This window comes from Sparus aurata, chromosome 23 (genome assembly GCF_900880675.1).
Source record: "Sparus aurata chromosome 23, fSpaAur1.1, whole genome shotgun sequence".
NCBI classification, from domain to species: Eukaryota; Metazoa; Chordata; class Actinopteri; order Spariformes; family Sparidae; genus Sparus; species Sparus aurata.
Window position 1 is genome coordinate 17,127,375 of NC_044209.1, and position 20,970 is coordinate 17,148,344.

General features: G+C 42.2%; 1 protein-coding gene across 4 annotated transcripts in view; it reads right to left on the reverse strand.

Moving 5' to 3' along the window:
- Positions 1 to 20,970, reverse strand: part of prkar1b (protein kinase, cAMP-dependent, regulatory, type I, beta) — a 70,340-nt gene continuing 49,370 nt past the window's right edge. For all 4 annotated transcript variants that reach the window (XM_030407211.1, XM_030407208.1, XM_030407210.1 and 1 more), the window contains 5 exons: positions 20,673 to 20,831; positions 14,607 to 14,667; positions 11,245 to 11,366; positions 3,249 to 3,330; positions 1 to 1,784 (listed from right to left, as the gene is read on the reverse strand). In XM_030407211.1, the coding sequence (XP_030263071.1) occupies positions 1,612 to 1,784; positions 3,249 to 3,330; positions 11,245 to 11,366; positions 14,607 to 14,667; positions 20,673 to 20,831 (597 nt within the window). In that variant the 3' untranslated portion in view covers positions 1 to 1,611. The remainder of the gene's footprint in view (positions 1,785 to 3,248; positions 3,331 to 11,244; positions 11,367 to 14,606; positions 14,668 to 20,672; positions 20,832 to 20,970) is intronic.

The window sequence follows — 20,970 nt, forward strand, 5'->3', positions numbered from 1 at the left end:
TTTCAGAAGCTTATCTTTATTTGCTCAAGATGGTTTGATAGTTGAAAGAAAGAAGATACAGAGAGAGAGAGAATACAGAAAGATTCTTTTCTTAAGGTCCTGTTTTGTACAACATCAGCCGCTGGGTCGGTTGTGCAACTTTGACAAATTACAGTAGATGAAAGGAAAGCAACACAAGTATATTTTTCTACCTCTTCTCTTTTATATATTTATAACACATAAGTCATGTCTTTAAAAACAGCTAAATCAAACATCTGTATTGACCCAACGGTACAAACTCTAAAGGTGGTGCAAAAAGCTTTCATCTAGCAATTTCACATTGAACAAAAATGAGGTTAAAAAAGCATCAGGTAAGACGTGTGTGTGTGTGTGTGTGTGTGTGTGTGTGTCCTGAGACGGTGTAAGCATTTACAGTATGGGTGTGTGTTTCATTTCATGTCAGTGTGTTTCAGCAGGGAATGAAATTACAACCTGCCACCTGCCAAGTACAGGATAAATATTGGCTGTGTCAGGCAAAAATTTCAGGCTCTTATATCAATAAATATTATCTTTAAAAAGTTGTTTCTTAAGAGTAGTCAGGGAGTAAGGTCACGCGATATATTCCATGTTACTATGGTCAGGTTCCGTTTACTCAGTGTTTACGATTTTGGATTTAGTTTCCGAAGTGGAAGACAAAAACAAAACAAAATAAAAAACAAATATGGCCACAGTGTCAGGTGACGAAAAGACTTGTTTCAGATCGTGTGCTTCAGAACTACGTAGACTGATAAAACAACTGTGCCTTTGGAGTACCGCGGCTCACAGATCACACTGAACTGCTGCGCGAATTTCTTCAGAAAAAAAAAAAAAAAAAGCAGCTTGTCGCTTGATTTTGGCTGACACACGTCACATAAAATCATAACTCAACATATCGCTACCTGTAACAATCCCCTAACTGATAACAGCAGTAAAAAGCACATTTAAGAAGCACTCAAAATGAACGAAACAGCCAAGAATTGTTTTTTTTCTTCATACCTCTAAATCTACGCTTTAGGGAACAGAGGTCTGTGCAGTGCGGGTCGGATTTGACCTAGAAGTGGCACCACGCACGCCCACAAGTAGTGACAAAAAAGGCAAACCCCAGCCAGCGAGCAAAGAAACATGTTCCCGCTTCCCCCTGCTGTACGTAAACTTAAGGACTTTACTTCCTTCTTATCTCCTGAATTCATCCGTAACCTTCGTAATTTCAGGAAAGTGCAAACGCCGTTCTTTGTCAGTCTAGAAGCATGCATCACACACGGCTGACACACTTGCATACATGATTCATGTACAGTTGAGTGATCTCGTTCCTCGCTCCCATTTTTACACCCCTGCATGTTGTTTTTGACATAAAGCTACGTGACAGCACAGGTCAAGTCAAAGTGCACAAGATCAAAGAAAAGTAAGAAATGCACAAAAAGGAAAAAAAAAAGAAAAGAAAACTAAGAAAAGGCAGCAAATGAGCGGCCTGTCAATGTGGATGTAAAACCCGTGTCCTGTATCCTCGCATCCTCACCTCTTCCCACCCACGGACCAAAACTCTGATGCTGATGCTGCCCACCCCTGCTGGTGGTGCCTAGAGGGGCCGGTTCGTCACACGGTGAGGGAGATGAAGCTGTTGTATCTCTGGATGTTCCTCTTGAGGATCTCTGAGCACGGCCCCAGCACTCGCTCGAAGCGGGGTCGGTCCAGCTTCACACACTTGAGCGGGCCGCGAGCGACTACGGTGGCTGCCCTGGGGCGGTTCAACAGCAGGGCGATTTCACCTGGAGGAGGAGGAGGAGAGGACAATCAGCTGGGAGATCATTGAATGTTCCAAATGTGCTTAGACTGAGTATCTTTGAAAAATATATGTGATTTATGGATGACGGAGAATTTTGTGTAAGTGCTTGAAAATGAATTAAACGGCAGCAGTAATGTCTCTTTTGTAGAATTGAACCTTCTGCATCTTGTTTCCCTTTCTTCCATCCGCTGAATCTGTTTTCGGTGCACAGGAACTAACAACTAACAGACTCAAAACAGCAAGAAGAGGTTGACAAAAAGCAACATCTGCCAAAAGAAACTCTACACACTGGAGGAAAAAGGCAAAAAGCTGAAGCAGTTCATCTGATCACAGTTTACTTTTATTCCAATTGTTTTCAAGGTTAAGACTTTTTAAAAATCTTATGAAGACTGTTATGCTTTTCCGTCTTTTACATCTCAAAAATCAACTTGACGAACAAGTGTTGAGCAGTTTGTAGCACAGAGGATGTCGTGAGTGCTCGTCACAGCCCCGTGCTTACACTACTGCATTTGTCCAATTACAGCAAAAATGCTCCCTTGCTAATTTCTTGATATCTTGAAATGACGACACCTTGGCCTCTGGGTACTAGTGATGTGCATTTCTAGCTATTTTCTCACACTGGCATATTGACTTTTTAAATGTGCACTTTGTAGTATTAGCGAAGAAACTCTAATCAGAAGAGAAAATCCTCACTGATTGATTTTCTTGATTGTTAAAAATAAATAAACAAATTGACCTTAAAGGGCAAAACGGTTTCATACTTTTTTGCTTTGTTTATATGTGGCGGACCCTACCATGTTTCTAGCTTCAAACTATTTGACTAGCTATTTTCCTCTGAGAACAGCTTTTTTATTCAGTTATGAAAAGACACACAATTTCTGAGTTAGTATTATTACCTTAAAATTCAATACATTGCCTCTATGGGTTTGACATAATTGTTCTAAAACTAAAAAGTGCACCTTTAATCTTTGATTGACCACTGAACCATTAAATGAATCTGCAGATTAACTGAAAATGATAATAATCATTAGTTGCGGTCCAAATGTAGCTTTTTTTGTATGCTTTATTGTTACTTTTTTATTTTGGCTTTTGTTGGTGGAAACATTACGTGATGATCACATACATTTACAGCATACATTTTAATTTATATAAAATATAATTTACATCAGAATCTAGATTTTTTTTCTAGCAAAAAAAACAATTGCAAAATAGTTTAAATTCACTGGAAAGAAATTAAAAATAGCGCAACATTAAAATAAAATATCCAGGCGTCACCATAATTAAACCAGCTTTTGACCTCGCCACAGTTGCCATTTTTGTGTTTCTCCTTGCACGACTTATATTTCAAATTCTGAATATGAAACTAGTTATTTTTGTGACCAGTAGCTTTCTGTGAGGGGGACCAAATTGGAAATGGAAACGGCGTCGTCAGCGAAGAGTCACTCACCAAAGTAGTCAGAGGGTCCAAGGCGTCCAACCTCCACATACTCCTCATTGTCAGACCTGCGCTGCAGAACAGAGGCTATTCCCTGGAGACAGAAAAGAAAAAGGAGGGAAGAAAGAAAAGACAGAGACAAGAGAAAGAGAACAGGATGAGAGGGAGAGAAATTAAAGGGGGGGGGTTGGAGAAGAAGGGAAAGGGAGAGAAAAAGGAGGAGTTATTTAGCAAAGGGGCTGAAAACCGTCAGGAGGATTAAGTCGAGAAGAAATTCCTTTGCTTCATAAGAACACAGGTGCACAGGATTTAAGCCCACTTTTTCTGTGGGACCGACACCTGCTCTGTGGGATGATCAGAAACACAAAACGACACGTACTCAGTTATTCCGACGAGGTATGTGATTCAAATTCTGATTTGTTCTGCTTTATTATCTCTGGGGTGTAATAAATACAAACATCTAAGCCCGTTAGAGTCTGAACTAATTTCTCAGTGTCTCAGTCACATAATCCCCTCCATCAGCATTCACACACAAAATGGAAACAACCGTACTGTCCAAGATTTCCAGCTCCAGTAAAGTGTCCCGAAATGATCCCCAAAACTCTAACACACTTTCATGTGCACGCGCCAACACTTTGGATGTTGCTAACCCACATCATCCTATTGTGCATTTGCAAACACACACACACACACACACACACACACACACACACACACACACACCAAAACACACACACAGCCAGCGAAACAAGAAGAGGGAACACAGACACAGATGGATGTCTGAAAGCTCACACGCAAACGCACATACACACATACAGTGAGAAAATCAACAGCTGATATCTGCTGGACGGAGCGACTGGACTCTCCGACCAAACACACTACGCAAATTACCAGCACCCGCTGCTTGTTGTTGTGTGTGAGTCACTGAAAAAGTATAACGGAGGAAATCTGATTTCCGTTCCCTCTGCCCAACAGATGATAACACTGCATGTTGTATTTTGCAGCTGTTGACACCGTTTGTGTGTGAATGAGGACATTTTAGAATATTTATCTTCACATTTGAGCCACTTCGGTTCTCCAAAGCTCGGCTGTTTGCATGTGATGGAGCATATATGTTGGTAAATGCGTTATTAATACCAAGACATTTACATGTGTTCGGCCGAAATTGAGAGCTGGTAAAAAATCTTGCGGGGAACTTCCCAGCGTGTCTTGGACTGAGTTTGTAAAACAGTTCTGACTGTTCCAGCGCTCTCTCAATGTCTCTAATCCGCCTTTGCTCCTTCTGCTGACCATGCTAATAATGCTAAATATGAATCTAATGAGATTTAATGAGAACCCCAAAAACTGCCAGCTCTTTACTATAGGCACACAGAGGCGAGACTGTATTTCAGTGAGAAAGATTCATGTGTGACTTGTTGTGTTGAGTTTGTGGCTTGAAATGAACCGTGGAGAAGTGGGGGACACCGCTCAAATAACTGAGCATATGTATGTTTGTAAGGGACGAACTCCAAGTAATTCTTGCCCAGTTGAAAAGAGGGCATTGTTACTGCGGCTGACCATGGCTGAATTCGATCTGTTCCCTTAAAGTCACACTTGCCACAAGATAATAGAAGTGTCACAATTCGATTTGTCTTTCGATTTTAAATGCACAACCTATAACTTTCACCGCAAGGGAGCTTTCTATCAAAACAAGATGTATTATGGAGTGTTGTGTGGAGGGCCAGCAGCAGAGTGGGGGGCAAGAGCTGCTGTTCAGCTGCTTAAAGCCACTGGAGAGTCTGGCTCTGACCCAGACTCTCCAGTGGCTTTAAGCAATATGGAATAATGGAATAAACACCTGGAGGTACTTTGGATTCTGCTCTTAACCGGCAGGAGGAGAGCTCAGAGGTTACATTTTAACTTTCGGGACTAAAAAGTGGTTTTGTCTTCACTCCTGTTTATCAACCTGACTGCAGCAGCGATCTGCAGTGCTCTGTTTTTGGGGTGTTTATGTTCTGTAATGTTGACTGTCAACTGGAGCTGGAGGGGAAACGTAGGGGGAAAACGGGGAAAAGATGAAGGCGAATCGGAGTCTGTAGTGAGTAAACCACTGAATTCACAGAGAGGCACACACACCCTCATCGTGTGCGGTTGCTCGCTAACGTTAGCCCAATAATGTTTTACTTTCGACGATAGTAGCAACAGGAAACCACATAAAATGTGCTGTTACCTTGAATTAATAAAATTACTTCTTTCTCTGGGTTCGAACATTGGTGGAAATATTTGGGATAATGTTATTACACAAAGGTTTGGTACATTTTTGGCATTTGAATGCTGAATTCCAACATATTATATCTCGACGATTCGAGATTGATTGAGGCTTTTTTTTTTTCAGCACTGATGACTATACCATTGTTGGAAGAGTATCAATTTCTACTTTTGATTCTGACCTGTGGAAGTTTCTGGCACAAATAAAAGCTTTCTAATGACATGGAGTATTTTATTTTTTATTTGCAAAGTATTCAATTAAGTTAGTGTTTACTCACAAAGTTTGTATTTGTGTGTGGTTTCAGGAGGTTTTAAATTGATTTGACCAACTGGACAGTTGATGAAGTTGGTGGCCAAAATCCTAATCACTTCTCAACTGCATGAAATTCATCTGATTGGGCCAGCTGATAAGAGATTAGTCAGTCTGAGTAGCTGAACTGATCACTGAGGACATTTATCTGAACAGCCCTGAGCCAGAAGTTGAAGACTGGAGTGGCCTGCAGGTAGCTTCCTGGGTCTCTGGGTCCTAATGCTGCTGCCTAACTTATTATAAGCAGCAGCAGCAGCAGCAGCAGCAGCAGGGAAAAGACTGGTGTTTCACAGTTTGCGTTTGTGGTTGATTCAGATGCTGCTAGGCTGACCAGTGAGGCTTTTCATGACATTCACTATAGCATTTAAGCAACAATCTGAACACAGATACACATGCATTCATCTGGAGGACAAATAGGAAATTGACAATGCTTTTACCACCATCAGACTGATTCAAAGACATTCATCTCTATCCCTCCCATTCAAAATTCTACTCTTCTTAAAGTGCCTTGGCAGGCTAGGGGTTAAGTTACCAACTATGTGCTGCAACATCCCTCATCACTCTTTCTGCCCTCACTTCCTGTCTTCTCTCTACTGCCGACTATCCAATAGGGTACATAAAACATTCTACTACTCCTAATTTCACAGGTCAGGTGTCTGTCTAAATGTGGTAAAAAAAAATAAAAAATCTTAATTAAAATTCCTGGAAAACTGTCAATAGTGAACATATGTCCATGTTTATTAGGAGATGAGCACATTGAGACAAAATGCATGTGGTGCTCAGTCTCTAGCCCACACATATCAGATGTTGTTTGTCTCTCCTGTGAAGCCGAAGCTTGCTTCATGTAAGATATGATTTCTTCACTTAGGCCAAATCCCAATACACCCCTTGTTAACGTTAATGCCAAGGAATTGGGTGTCCCCACTCCTGTTCGAAGTATCAGGGATAGTACGAAGTAGCAGATGATGGTAACACAGTTACAAAGATAGGACACTAACGTGACCAAGGAAGAAAGGAAATCCCATAAAATATTACCTCTCCATCTGCCCCGTCTCCCATGTTCAATCCTAAGTGTAAACACTGCAGCGACCACTTTTGCTGAACTTCATTACACCGCACCCAACGAGCGGTCTGAGTGCAAACAAACGTGGTATAAAACAGAGAGGGATGTGAATGGGGAAGAGAATGAGGGGCATCGAGGCTCGCTGTGTTTACAACCAGTTGATTCCTCTCCTTTCCGTTCATGTCCAAACAAAGAAAGTGAGACAGTGCAGCACCGTCGAGTACAGTAGTTCATTCGTGAGCAGGCCACACAGTGTGGTCCAGATAACCATCGCAGACTGTACCACCCCAGGGGCTGCGCTCTGCTCCACAGATATTTCTTTTATAAACACTGGAGCTCCTCCTCACCAGGCTGCCCCGACACAGGCGACGACAAAAGAAAGGGAAAACAAAGAGAAAGTATGAATGAAATGAACTGTAAACAAGTCTGGAGTAAACAAGCGGGGGGGTGGGGGGGAGGGTGCCATGAAAAGAAGAAGTGTGCCTCAGATAACACTCTGTACAGTCCTCAATCAAACTGCTCCCACTCCTACCTAAACACACATGCCACACACAGGGTGAAGCGGGCCGGCTCGTGGTGACATGTCAAAATGCAGCGTCCTGCATGTAGGAAGCGTCACCCGTTGGATCAACAGCAGGCACAAAGAGAGAGAGTTTGGGGGTGGGGGGCACGAGCAGAGATGGAGGCAGAAAGGTGATATCCTGAGTAGCCTGTTCACGAGGCCACCCAGCAGAGTCTGCACCTTCTCATTCAAACACCAGAGAACACTCTTGAGAACATGCGATGGCCCGAGGGCTGCTTCTCAGAGAGGAATGGGGAAAAATGGTTTCACTCAATTAAGATGCGTTAATATTTACCTTTTGTCCTTGTGACTGTACGCTTGTACTCTTCATTCATTAACTGCATTGATCGTCAGTCTATAAAAGCAGTCTTAAACTCCATCAGCTAAATTGCATTTCAACACACACATAAAGGTAATATCCTGCAGACAACCCACAGAGGATTTCTCATCTGTGTTACCCACAGGGACCCTTTACATCCCCTTAGTGTGATTACTTTAGTGTGGGGTCAGAGGACAAATATGAGATAACACATTGATCTGTTGTTTAGATTGATGATGGAGAGTTAAGAGCAAGTGAATTAGCAAAAAGGACGAGCAAACCTCACTTGATCTGACGGACTTGACTACAAAAGCAAAAAAAAAGGCTCATATCAACAGATATCTCTGCAACACAATACATAATGTCAAAACTGCTATTGCTATATATTTAAGTAATTTTTTTGTTTAGATTTCAACAAAAGTTCTACAAAACACTGATTCATTCACGTTTTTCAGAATTTGTGAAATGCAGTGTGTTTATCACTTACTTATATAAGAAACTGATATCATTGATTTAATCTGTGAACAAGGCAAGAATTCGTCTCTCTGTCTGTAATTAATGTATATCTAATCTGACATCGCTCACTTCAGACTTTTGTGATGTTGAGTTTTGCTGTAATGTAGCATTGACATCACAGTGCCTAAAGACATCAAAGTGTGTCAGGGGATTTACCTTGGACTTCCAGGAAAAAAAACAAAACTTCCTCCTGCCTCTGCTAAACAATTACAAGTAAAGAAAAATAAAAACAAAAGCATCTTACTATAGCAAGAAGCAGCGGAACCAAGATGCTTGTTTCTTGTCAACATGATGATTCAAAACTTTCACTGACATCTGCCTCTCCTCCTCCTCCTCCTTTTCATACGCCCCATTTTAGGTGGCAGTGGTGAGACCGCAGATAACAGGGTGCTGAGGGTGAGTGTATGAGCATGTGGGAGAAAGAGTGCGCTGAGTGAGCGTGGGGCAAAACCCCTGAAGAGGGAGGAAATTGAAAAACGGTGAGGAAGGAGGAGATGCGAAGGAAGGTGTGGCTTGATTGTACAGTGTGAGAAATAAAATGTAAACATGTCACTTTTGATTCGGGCTCTATTCCTCCCCGCAGGCGACGAAAGTGATGCCTCTATACCCCTCTTTTGTTAATCCGCCAATCAGCAGCATTTAATCAGTGATTGTGAGGTTTGTCTTCGGCTGATGCGCCAAAACCGCAAAAACAACAAAAGAGTGAGAAGAGATGGGAGGTGGGGGAGTGGAGAGGAGACAAATGGGAGAGTTTTCACAACAAAGGTGTGCACAAGAAGAAAAAAAAAATGATGGTGATGGATTGATGATCGTGGCGAGACTGATTTCACTTGTGGTCCTTTTCGAATCAGCCTCCTTATGTGTCCCTCCCTGCCCTCTTTGACTCATCCTTCTCCTTCTCTCTCTCTCTCTCTTTCTCTCTCTCTCTCTCTCTCCCGGGAGGCTGGGTCTCCTGACCCCATGTGAAAGTCGGCAACACACATTCCACCACAGTCCACCCTGCTCTGGGAAAGTCAGGCCCTGCTGCACGAGAGACGGAGTGAGAGAGGCAGAGGAGGGAGGGACTGAGAGAGAGGAGGAGAAAGGGATTAATGAAAGATACAAATGCTACTGCCAGGTGATGAAGCAGAAAGGATGTAAAAGGGGGAAAAACGTAAGTTCAAAAAGATGACACATGGACCTCCATCCACGTCTCTCTTCCTCCCTCTCTTCTTGCTCTGTCCCTCCCTCCCATAATCTCCCGGATTCCTCTGCATATTTCGACTTTTCTCCTCTCTGGGGTGTACAAGTCTCAGATTGATGAGTCATGCATTGCTACAGTAACTGCTATGTTTGTGTCTTAAAGTCAACTTGGGTTCATGTTCTGCAGAGTCAAACTGGCTTTTAAAGGATTTCTGCAGCTCCAGGAGGCTCCAATTGGAGGCTTCAAGTTTGACCAACACTGGCGGGATAATGTGAGGCTAACGTGGGACCTACACCGTACAGTCTATAAATATTTGGACAGAAATGCACATTTTGTCGTTTGGCTTATTTTAACATAGTTTATATGAACCAATGGGCTCTGAACTTTCAGCTTTAAGTCAGGACAATGTAATGTTTTTGAAAGAAGAAATAAAAAACTAACAGAAAAGCTGAATTCTGCAATGACTTGTAGCTTTTTTTAATTCAGTTCACTTTAAAATACTTTAGTAGTTCCTCAGGGGTAAATACATGGTGGCTATAGTTTGCATAACGTACATAAATGATGAATTCACTGTTACTGAGTCGGTCCACTGGGTTTGTGACATTGAGAGCACAATGAATCACAGGGACAGGTAAACAGAACAGGAACAGGGAAACTCAACAGAGGACACCACAAAACTGAATTAACAAGGGGATGAGGTGCAGGTGGAGAGAGGCAGAGAAACACAGGGGAGGAGAATGAGCGGAGGAACTAAGAGAGCAAGGAAGCAGCTGATAAGGGGGGAGAGGGAAAGCAGACAGGGGAGGAGCACAGGAACACAGGAGGGAAACAGAACTGTGGTAACTGAGTACCACCACAAAACCCCCCCAGAAACTCAAAAAACAGTAATAAAGTGAGACAAAAATGACAGGACTATGACAGGATGTATGGAATATTGGCCCCACACCTGCTGTAATGTTCACCAAACGCCGAGCTGAAAGTCAGAACTTTAACCTCACAATAATAGCATCATTTAAACTGTGTTGGATTAGCACTAAAACGCTGTCCAGATACTTAGAAACTTGAATGTACATCACTGAAGAGAGATATGAGTTGAAAAGTGGGAGAATGGATGAAACGGATGCTGCTGGAGGGGCACAGGTGGAAAGAGAGAAGGAGAGCAAGCCAAAAGAGGGATAAGTAGCGATTCATCACTCTGCACTTATGATAAAATCCCCCTCTGACCACACCCTGCACTGTAACCAATGCGCTCAAATTAGATAGACAGAGCTACTGACAGAGAGACTAACTTTAAACTAAGCCTGAGAATGAGAAGGGAAAGGCAAGGACAAAACCCCCCCTCTCAACGGAGCTCTCTTGACTTGACCCTGGTGAAAGCTGCGTAAGTATGGAGTTAATCAAAAGTGTGTTAGGATGACAGGCAGGGGGCCCTTCATGAAGCTGCACCAGGGGCCCCAGCTCCACAAAGCCTGCAGTGTGAGGGAGTGGGAAGGAAACTCAGCCGGGTAGTCCATCTGCCGGTGGCAATAAACTGGGATCAGTTCCGACCTCGAGCAAAGAGCCCACCAACGTCTCTGCATGATGACATGTACATCACCAGTCTGGGTGCCCACCTGATGACACATACACTGGATCCCAAATGTCAGCGCGTACAGCTCACAGGAAATGTGACACACATCCTGTCTTATTTGTGACATGGGACAAAGATTCTCTCACACACACACACACACACACACACACACACACACACACACACACACACACACACACACACACACACACACACACAGCCCTCACACAGATCTTACCTCTGTTATAATGAAGAAGTCGTCGCCAGGTTCTCCTTGCACCACTATCTTCTCTCCATCCTCAAACTGGACGGGCTCCAGAGCGTCGGCCACCGTCAAACGTTCCCATTTATCCAGAGACTCTGTGATCGGACAATGCATACGGATCAGTGAGAGCAATGTGTCATATAGTGCGGCTAACAAATAGTCTAATAAACCGTCTAAAGACTTTTTAGTTAGTCCTGTACCACCAGACTACCAGAGCAGCTTCTTTCCTCAGGCTGTTAGAGCCCTACATTTATTTTTCATGACTTATGCCACCCAGAGAGGTATTAAGAATAACCGGCCTTCTTGCTGACAATCTTGTTTGCGTCTGTTGACAATATAGAGGCATCAGTATTCATTTGACCAGTTAAACGTTCCTTATAGTATTTACAACGGTGCAGCAACTAGTCGACTGATGGCTTGATCTAACAACCACAAGTCTCCGGGGGAAACTCTTTGATTTAGGGCAGCCCTGGAGTTATTTATACTGATGAATGTAAGAGTAGATGCACAATCATGCACGTGTTTGTGTGCGTTTCGTGGCCTGACAGGATGCCTCTTGCTCAAGTCCAGTAAGCTGGTGGAACGATAATTCCTCCCTCTCGCTAATCCAGTCATTCATCAGGGACCATTACCTCTCAGATCCCCCCGGCCTCCTTCCTCCTCTACATGGAGCCTTGTGGAGCCAAAACACCTTGACACTAACCCCTAAATCTGTAAGACTTCAGTTCTCCTGATTCTGGGTTTTGGTGACAGAGAGCTGTCCTCTTTGAGGTTAATTCAGGTCTAACCATAGAATAAAAAAAAGCTCTAAAGTTTTATCCCAAGTATCCTTGAGAGAGATGCTCCCTTGGGATAAATTGGTAAAGATATCTAGCTTGCTGCCGTATTGTTACATTACATTTATTTAGTTAACAATTTCATCCGAAGCAGTTTTAGTGAATTTTATTTCGTTTCAGTCTGGTTTAAATGAAGTGTGTTTTACGATGACAAAATGACTGTTTCTGCAAATGGAGTCTGGCGGCTTTGGCAATAGATATAGTGGTTGTTGCTGGTTTGACAAAAAGGATTGTATTGTTTCAAAACAAAAAGCTCTATCTCTGTAGGGAACCATTCCAATTTGTTGTCGGACACTTATAATAACTATTTGAGCCTGTCAATGGTAAAAACAAGCACATCAAGTTGACGTATTTTCGTAGGACTAACATCACAGCCCAGTGGCGATATCACTCAATACTGGTTTTAATTTCAAAAACTGTTGCTCCAATTAGACACTTAGAAACAAAAAAACATGGGCAAAAACATTCCAAAAATAGTGAAGTATAAGTTTTATATCTGATATTATATTTCATTACTTTACTTGTATGTAGTCTCTTTTCTGTTACATTTGCTATGTGCACAGTTGAGTTGTTGCAGTCTCATTTCACTCCTGTTGTGAATGTACAATTTTGCATGTGACAAATAAATCTTTTTGAATCTTGATTCAATGATAGTGACCATGAAACCCTGAATTATAGATCTCTTTCAAAGTAAATCTTAAAATTCCCTACACCCGTGACATTGTACAAGATTCCTGCCAAAACCTGTGAAGGGATCCATCTTTTTTACATTTTTCGTCGATCCAGAGAACCAGTGGCGACAGCTGTCTTTCCGACTGTCCAACCACACGCACAGTGGCGTGGTTAGCCCGGGATATTTCTAGAAGCTGTTGGTATTCACACAGAAACCAAAAACACAGACGGTCACACATCCTCACTGGGAAAAATGTTCCAACCAAAGGAGTTTTGGGCAAGTCAGAACTATTGATATTCATAGAAAGAGGACCCACTCATACCTTCGAAATGCCTCCTCTTGAAAACATTTGCCAAATGAGCTCATCCTTCTTTGACAAATCATATTATTGTTGCCTAATCTTAACAATCTATACATCTGCTATGGGACGGAATGTTATCTTCAGTGTAAACACTCCTCACTTTAGCTTTGTCTAGATAAAAGGGTGATTCAGTGTTGTGATTTGACTAAGACGTGAGTTAGAGGCGTAAAACTACAACAGAATCTCTTTTGTCTGGGACTTTTGTCTCCTGATGTGCTCAGTAACTGATCCCAATGAGTGTCTATCTGTGTGTGTGTGCGTGTGTGTATAAATGTGTATGTATTTAGGATTAACTAAGGTGAAGTCTGGTCGGTTGGAGGTGTCCAGTGTCCCCTCTGGTGGGGCCGGGGTGTCTGCCGGCCCCAGATGGATGTCCTCTGTCTGGCTGCGAGCTAAAGGCACCGGGCACTATAGTAGTGATCCATAACAGCTCGGCACGTAACACGATACACAAATGTGCTGACTAAAGAACCTACATTTCACGCTTCGCAGAGCCTGCGCCCACTTGGATCACCTTGCTACACACATACACAGTACGCTCAACATGGCTCGGCCATTGGGATGTTGAGGCCTGCGACAAAGAACATGTTGTTTTTTGTCCCCCTTCACTCCTCGACATCAAGGGCTTGTACCCAATTTCGTGGCTATCTCGAAAATCAAAGACAAACAAGTCTAACAGTCCCGCCTCCTACCCCTCCTCCAATTCAAAGAGCGGAGAAGCGAAGCGACAGAAAGAGGAATGAGGAGAGGAAAAGCACTTTGAGGAGGGAGGCGGGCGTTTGAATGCAGGCCTCGACAAGGCCGTCAAAAAGGGAGATGCAGAAGAAAGGAGGTGAATGAAAGGAGAGTGGATCTCGCAGGGACATTTCTCCTAAGACCTGAATTGAGTGTATGTGTTTACTCAGCCAGCTAATAACTCTGTACAGGGGGCATGGCCTCACTCTATACACCACACACACACGATCAAGTGGAAGGGGACGAGATGTCAGTTCCAATTGCAGCTTGTTTTGAAAGTCTGAATGAATCTCATTTGCCGTTCCTCCAAACTCAATAGCCTGTGTAGACTAGCGTTACCCAAATTCCAGTAGGGAAAGAGAGACTTAGCCTAACTCTCCATTCTTTTATTGTCCACACAGAGACATTGCAGAGTGTGACTGGCTTTAGTATGAACAGTGCAAGAAGATTAGGACTACACACACAGACCTTACTCAGCTGTGGGCCTTGTGTGACAACGTGCGCCTGTGTTTATGTGGGCTAATCTACAGTATATGTTGCACTCGGCAGATTTAGCGGCCTGCACTCTGGACTCTCTGACCTGGTGTTTAAAAAGAAAGAGTAACGCGGCATTCACGTGCAAACACACTGTACACTATGCTGCATTCATAAAGGCATAAATAAACAACTGACACAGAGGAATGTCCTCCAACACCTTCATAATATGTTTCATGTCGATACACAGACTTACCAAGGATGGAGACTTTGCTTAGGAATTCTTCGTACATCTTTCTCTTCCTCAGTGTGCTGCCCTGCAAGACAAAACAAAGGAGAGATATTTACCATTAGGGACACACTCCCAAATTAGAATGGAACTCAGTAGTGCACAGACCTCTGTCAAGGCCTAACAGTCCTCTTTAAATCAATCATTCAACTAATAAATATCAGTAATATTGTAAATATTACGGATAAAAAAAGTGCACAACTCAACAAAATAGATAACAAAGGTGTAGTTGCTTTTTTGACATTTTAATGCAGAAATGTCACATAATCTTTAAGGAAAAAAAAAATTAGAATTTTTTACAAAAACACTGAGCTCAAAATGTCTTGGTTTCAATAAACAAAACTGAATTATTGCATTTTTCCCCCTCTTTTGACCTTTAGTAAAAACATTGTAAAGTAATATCAACAAAGGTCTTACTGTACAGTGGCTATAAACTATACAAATTCAAGTAATTACTACTTTGGGGATTTTGCTTCTTAAAAAAACGGTACTTGTTTGTTGTCAGAGAGTTGAGCTGAGAGCATTGTTCAATGACAGAGTGATAGTTTCACACTGTAATACAAAAGATTTATTGCATGTTTTGTGATGTTTTACTAAATACAGGATGCTTCTTTATTTTTCACAGGAACTTTTCATTTTACCGGACTATATTTCTCCCGCATAGCTGCTCATTCAGGTGCACAAGCAGTTTATATGCCGCAACTGGTCTTCAGGGCTCAAAAGTTAACACTGTTGAATATCTGAGATTACATAATATGGAAAATGTAATCTTCACTTCAGGATAATCTATGATTAATTGTGTTGAAATACACTGCACAAAGTTCACAGGGTCAGACTGATGGAGGTGTGTACGACTTGCTTGGTAATGTTCATCGTATGTGTGTGTCTGTGTGTGTGGCCCACCCCACTCACAAGGCAGGGGGACTTTCCCCTGACTGCCTCTGCCACGAACATCAGGTGCTTCCTGACAAGTCCCGACCCAGAGGACCCCCTTCCCCAAACTGCATTTCTGCCTTTTTTCCCCTCTTTTGTTACACTGAACCACTCAGCAAAGAGAGAGCGGGAACATGAAGAGAAACAGAGAGAGTGTGGAGAGACAATCTTGTCCGCCCCGTGTCTGCCTCTGCATATGGAAATGATATATTGAGGCTTGGGGTGTCTTTAGTGCATAAGTGCCTGAGTGCCGCTGCTGCCTCTAATTTCATATAATTTCACATTTTGTCTTAAAAGGGGAGAAAATGTTCCCAAGTGAGCCAACGTCAAACTCAAAATCGTAAACAACTTGATTAAAGGAATTCTAGCCTGCATCGCCTCCCTCCTGGATAAATGATTTGTGTGTGTGTGTGTGTGTGTGTGTGTGTGTGTGTGTGTGTGTGTGTGTGTGTGTGTGTGTGGAGTATGCAGTCTGTCTTTAGTTCTGCCACTTACGTTTCGCTGCTGTCTCTGCAGAGACGAGGCTTCATGCTCATTAAGCAAGTAAATACAAACGCTCACATATGTATACTCTACTTCTAACACAATGTCACAAACACACACACACTTACATTCCACCTTCCACAGAGATTGTTGTCTTGATTTCATAGCCCCCATAGAGCTTGTCAGACAGACTTGCTGAGCTTAAAGGCTTACCATGCATACATAACTTTAAATTACACAGCAGGTCTGATTTATTCCACGGCTGTGAGAAGGGCTGGGTGGGCCGGAGTTGTCACCAACACTGGGAAAGAAAATGAATCTAAAATTGTGCGTTATCATTCATTTTGTCAGTGCACATCTTTTTTTTCTGCTCGCATTCTTCCTTATCTGCATCGGTCCGTGTCCTTCCTATCGACTTGGGGGGGCTGGAGCAAATGTTTCATCTAGAAACCTCCCCTTACTCCCGTTGGCCTGTTCGCTCCTCCCGTGGTTAAAGATGAACCAGCCTCTGTGTCTGCTCGCTGTCTTTGAGGTAGAATCATCAAAGATTTGAGGTGTGGAGCGAAGCCAGACTAAACCAACCGCACCTTACGCCCAATCACCTTCATCTCTGTCCAACGCGAAACACACACACGCCGCCCGCCCCTCTAACCCCCTACCCCCCAACATCATTCCTCATTTCTTGGTATCATTTCTCCTTGTGTCCTTTCATCTTGGGCTCTGTTTGTTGACAGTGGTCTGTCAGTTTGTTAATGGCTTGGCGTGTTTTAAAATACCAAGATGACACAACAAGGTGGGTATTGTTTGACTGGCAGCTACACAATGAGTGCATTTATCAAAGGGAATGGCATTACATTGTTGACTAAATGCAATCCTGGACAAGGAGAGGAGGAGGAGGCAGAGGAGGTGGGGGGTTAGGTGGTTTTCGGGGACAGCCTTGGCTTTGATTTTACATGACAAGATACTTGACATTGTGTCATCAACATGCTCAGTGGTTGAAAGACCAGATTTGATTATGTTGACTACGGCATGAGTGTGTGTGTGTGTGATGTTTTGCTGTTGGGTGGGGGTATAGGGTACAGTGTAAAGGGAGAGGTATATATATCTATATTTCATGTTAAAAATCAACTACCAATAAAAAATTACAGGTCAAAGAGGAGAAGGAGTTCAATTTGATTTCTATATTTCATGATGCATAGCAAAAGAAAGACAATAAAAAGTTGATCTCAAGAATCTACGAAAGTATACAAGCCTCTAAAAATCATTCTACGCTATCCATTAAACGAAAATGGGAGAGGGAGTCAGAAATACAAATATCAGAAGAGATCTGGATGGAGATATGTGAGACACAAGCAACCACTGCAAATTCAAGATCACTAAGAGAGTTCGGCTGGAAGAATGTAGTGAGATTTTTTATAACTCCTAAAATAACAGCACTGCAAACAGGCATACAGAGCCGAGGCCTTTGTTGGAGGCAATGTGGAACCTCTATGGCTAATCATTTTCATGTTTTTTGGGCCTGTCCGAAAATCCAGTTATTCTAGAGAGAGGTGGCTGCCGAGATAAATGGAGTAATTGGGGTGGATTTAGACTTCACTTTTGTTACTTTATATCTCGGTAAAATACCGAATACAGTCCTACAGAAGGATAAATACTTACTGAAAATACTTTTGGCAAGTAGTAGGAAAGCTATAACTAAGAAATGGTTGCAACTAAACCCTCCAACATTGGACCAGTGGCGCGGGATCCTTCAAGAAATTTACTGTATGGAGAGACTTACTTTTGTTTTAAGACTTCAGTTGGAAAAATGGACCGTGTATGCTCCTTGAATAGTATGATACTATACCATGATGTATGTGTAAAAAAATACCTTGATTTTAACTGTAACACCCATGATGATCTCATGTTTGTTTTTTCGCATGTCTTTGTGAATACATTAAAAAAAAAAAAAAAAATCAACTACCATTATTTAGATTGGCTTTACCAGTTTGCCTACATTAATGTCACATATGTGCACAATTGAACATTTATTATTTGTATCTTGTTATGACTTACAAATACTTGCTTATCAAATATGTCAAGATAAAATATAAAACACTTGCATGAGAAAGTGTTTTTGTGTAAAATACAACTGTTTTATTTAAAATATATATAAAAAGACATTCTAGGCATTATTTCATTCATTAACATCAGCCATCTGTAGCATCATTATGGGTTGGAATTTGTTGGTAAAACAGTGACAGAAGGGAGCCCCATAGTTAAAATGTAGTCACTATTTAGTGTTATTTAGTTTATCAGTCAAGTATCTTGGTGTCTGTTTGGGTTAGGGTTATCTCCACATGTAGCCTACTCTCAACATAGATCATGTCAGCAATTGAAACGGTTTTCTAATGGAAATAATGTTTAATATATGTATGTATTATTAATGATTAACTGACAATTATTAAGGCAACTGACTATCAATTAAAGACATTTCTTAAAATTTGCATCCCCACTTGTTAACTTTTTTTTTTTTTTACTAACTATAAAATTAGAAATGTAAAACTATACAGTCAAGCTCTTTATTTGCCGCTGTGGATGCAGGACAGGAGAGCAGCAGATGTGCAAACATTGGAACTCATAGAAGCAGCACACCTTCCCGGGCTCCTAACTAACTAGCTGCAGACACAGGCACTCAGCATAATTTCACTGGGAAACACACAAACACGCGCGCACACACACACACTTCGACACACAGAGAGTGATCATTGTGTTGGCCAAAGACGTTGCCAGAATACCACACTTTATAAAAACAGCTTTACAAATCATTGACAGCAATAATTAACTACAGGTTCACATAATTGAATTCTGCTTCACCCCGTCTCCACTCCCGCTGCTGCTGCTGGAAGGAGCGAAGGAATGAGAGAGAAAGAGGGAGAGAATATGCTCTCAAAGAAAGGTTACCAGGGCAGACTGTGCCCTCAGTTCAACTATGCGCTGAAGAGGTGACATGAGTGCCGGGCAGGCCGGTGCCAACGTTACACTGAGCTGAAAGGTCCAAACACAGAGCTTCTTCTAATCTCTGCAGGTTCAAACTGTTTAACACGGAGCTGATTTTTCACAGCTGCTGAAGGCTTAGGTGCACAAGGGTGTTCGGGAGGTTAATTGGAGGCTATCTAATTTATTTGAAGTAAGGTGTTAGGGACGTTTGAGGAAGTATTTAGTTGGGCACGGAGACACACACACGCACACACACACACGCACACAGTGATTAGTATTTCTAACAGCAGCCAAATTGTGTGTATGTGTGCGTGAATCAGTGTGACAGCTAGGGCAGAGCACCTTGTGTTTCCAGTTTAAACATTTAGACATTCCTGCTAGATAAGCTCCTGGAGCAGGAAGTGTGTGTGGAGGCATTAGTGTTGACCCTCCACAGCTCTTCGTTTTTTTTCCTCTTTCCCCCCGTTTCTTCCTCCAGCAACGGATCTGTAGAGACGTTAAAACGGGAGGATGGAGGATACACCCGGTGGCCGAGGTGGTTTTTCAACGTGTACGTGTGTGGATGTATATTTTGAGTCTAAAAATGAAAGCATGTGTTTTAAGTGTTTAAGGAGTCTTAAGTGGTTGAGTAGGAGAAAAATATTGCTTAAGCGGCGCACCACAAATGATAAGACTTGGAGACGCAGTCTACTACAGTACATTTTTCATTTACAGTATGCTTTCTGTTGAATTACGGGAAGGGTGTCATCATGTGTAACCAGACTTTTCTGTCACATGGAAGAAACTACTCTGAGAAAATAAAATGTCATGTTTGAACAATTTGCTCACTCACGTATTTTGCTTTTCTTTAGTGTATTGGAAGGATAGTGACTACTTTTACATTTCATACTTTTACTTACTTACCAAAAAAGCTTAATATCAACCGCATTTGATTGTACAACACAATATTTATTTATTTTAAAGATGAAATTACAGACTCTTCATAAACCATTCTGCAATGCTAAGATATGCCCCAGACCTAAAGACTACAATAATAAATGCCCCTTCATATTTCTGTATCAATGGGCGGCTAAAGATTATTTCAGGCCTTCAATGCCTAACACTTTACACATACATTATAAGATATTTTTGTTTTCTGGATAAACTTGGACATCACGTCCATTTTGAAAATGTGGGTAATTAAATCAGTGCAGTCTGGTGAAATCTACAATCCAAACAGCCTCTGTGGAAGTCTGCAGAAAGTTTGCTTGAGGGTCCTTGTGGACTGGATGAATTGTGGGTTTGAACAACCCTCAGCACTCCCAGACTTCCCACAACATACCCGCAAAGCCATACACTCTGCCAGTGGTTTATAACTATTGCCCCAGAGCTACAGGTTGCATTTAAGAGCCAAAACACTGTATGCTGTAATGTGCCAGCAAAGACAGGGAAGACAACTGCAAACCGTTTTGGAGACCAAAATTAAATGCAAATATAACCTTGGGTTGTTTGCTAGAAAACTCGACAGGTCACCTTTGATGAAAACTTGAGGTAATTGTTATTCAACCAAGTTGCACTGAAGTGGGATAATGTACATGCAGGCTTGAACTTAATGCAAAGTGAGTACAGCTGTACAGACTTGTGTGTTGAACTTCGTACCATGAGGATGCGCCGGTAGCTGTCTCGGTCAATGCCCCACAGTTTGAGATCAGTCTTGGCCTTGACGGTGGCAGCTCTGGGAGTCCCATAGATCAGGGCCAGCTCTCCAAAACTACCTCCTTCTCCAATACTGGTCACCCATTCCCCGTTCACATACACCTGCAGACAGAAAAGGAAACAGAGTGATGAACAGGGTGTTATATCAGCTTAAATGCTTGAACAATATCAATCATGCATTTTTTTGTGTCATTTCAACTACCCATCCAGAGGCATTTCTCAATCCTTCTCGCCCCTCTCT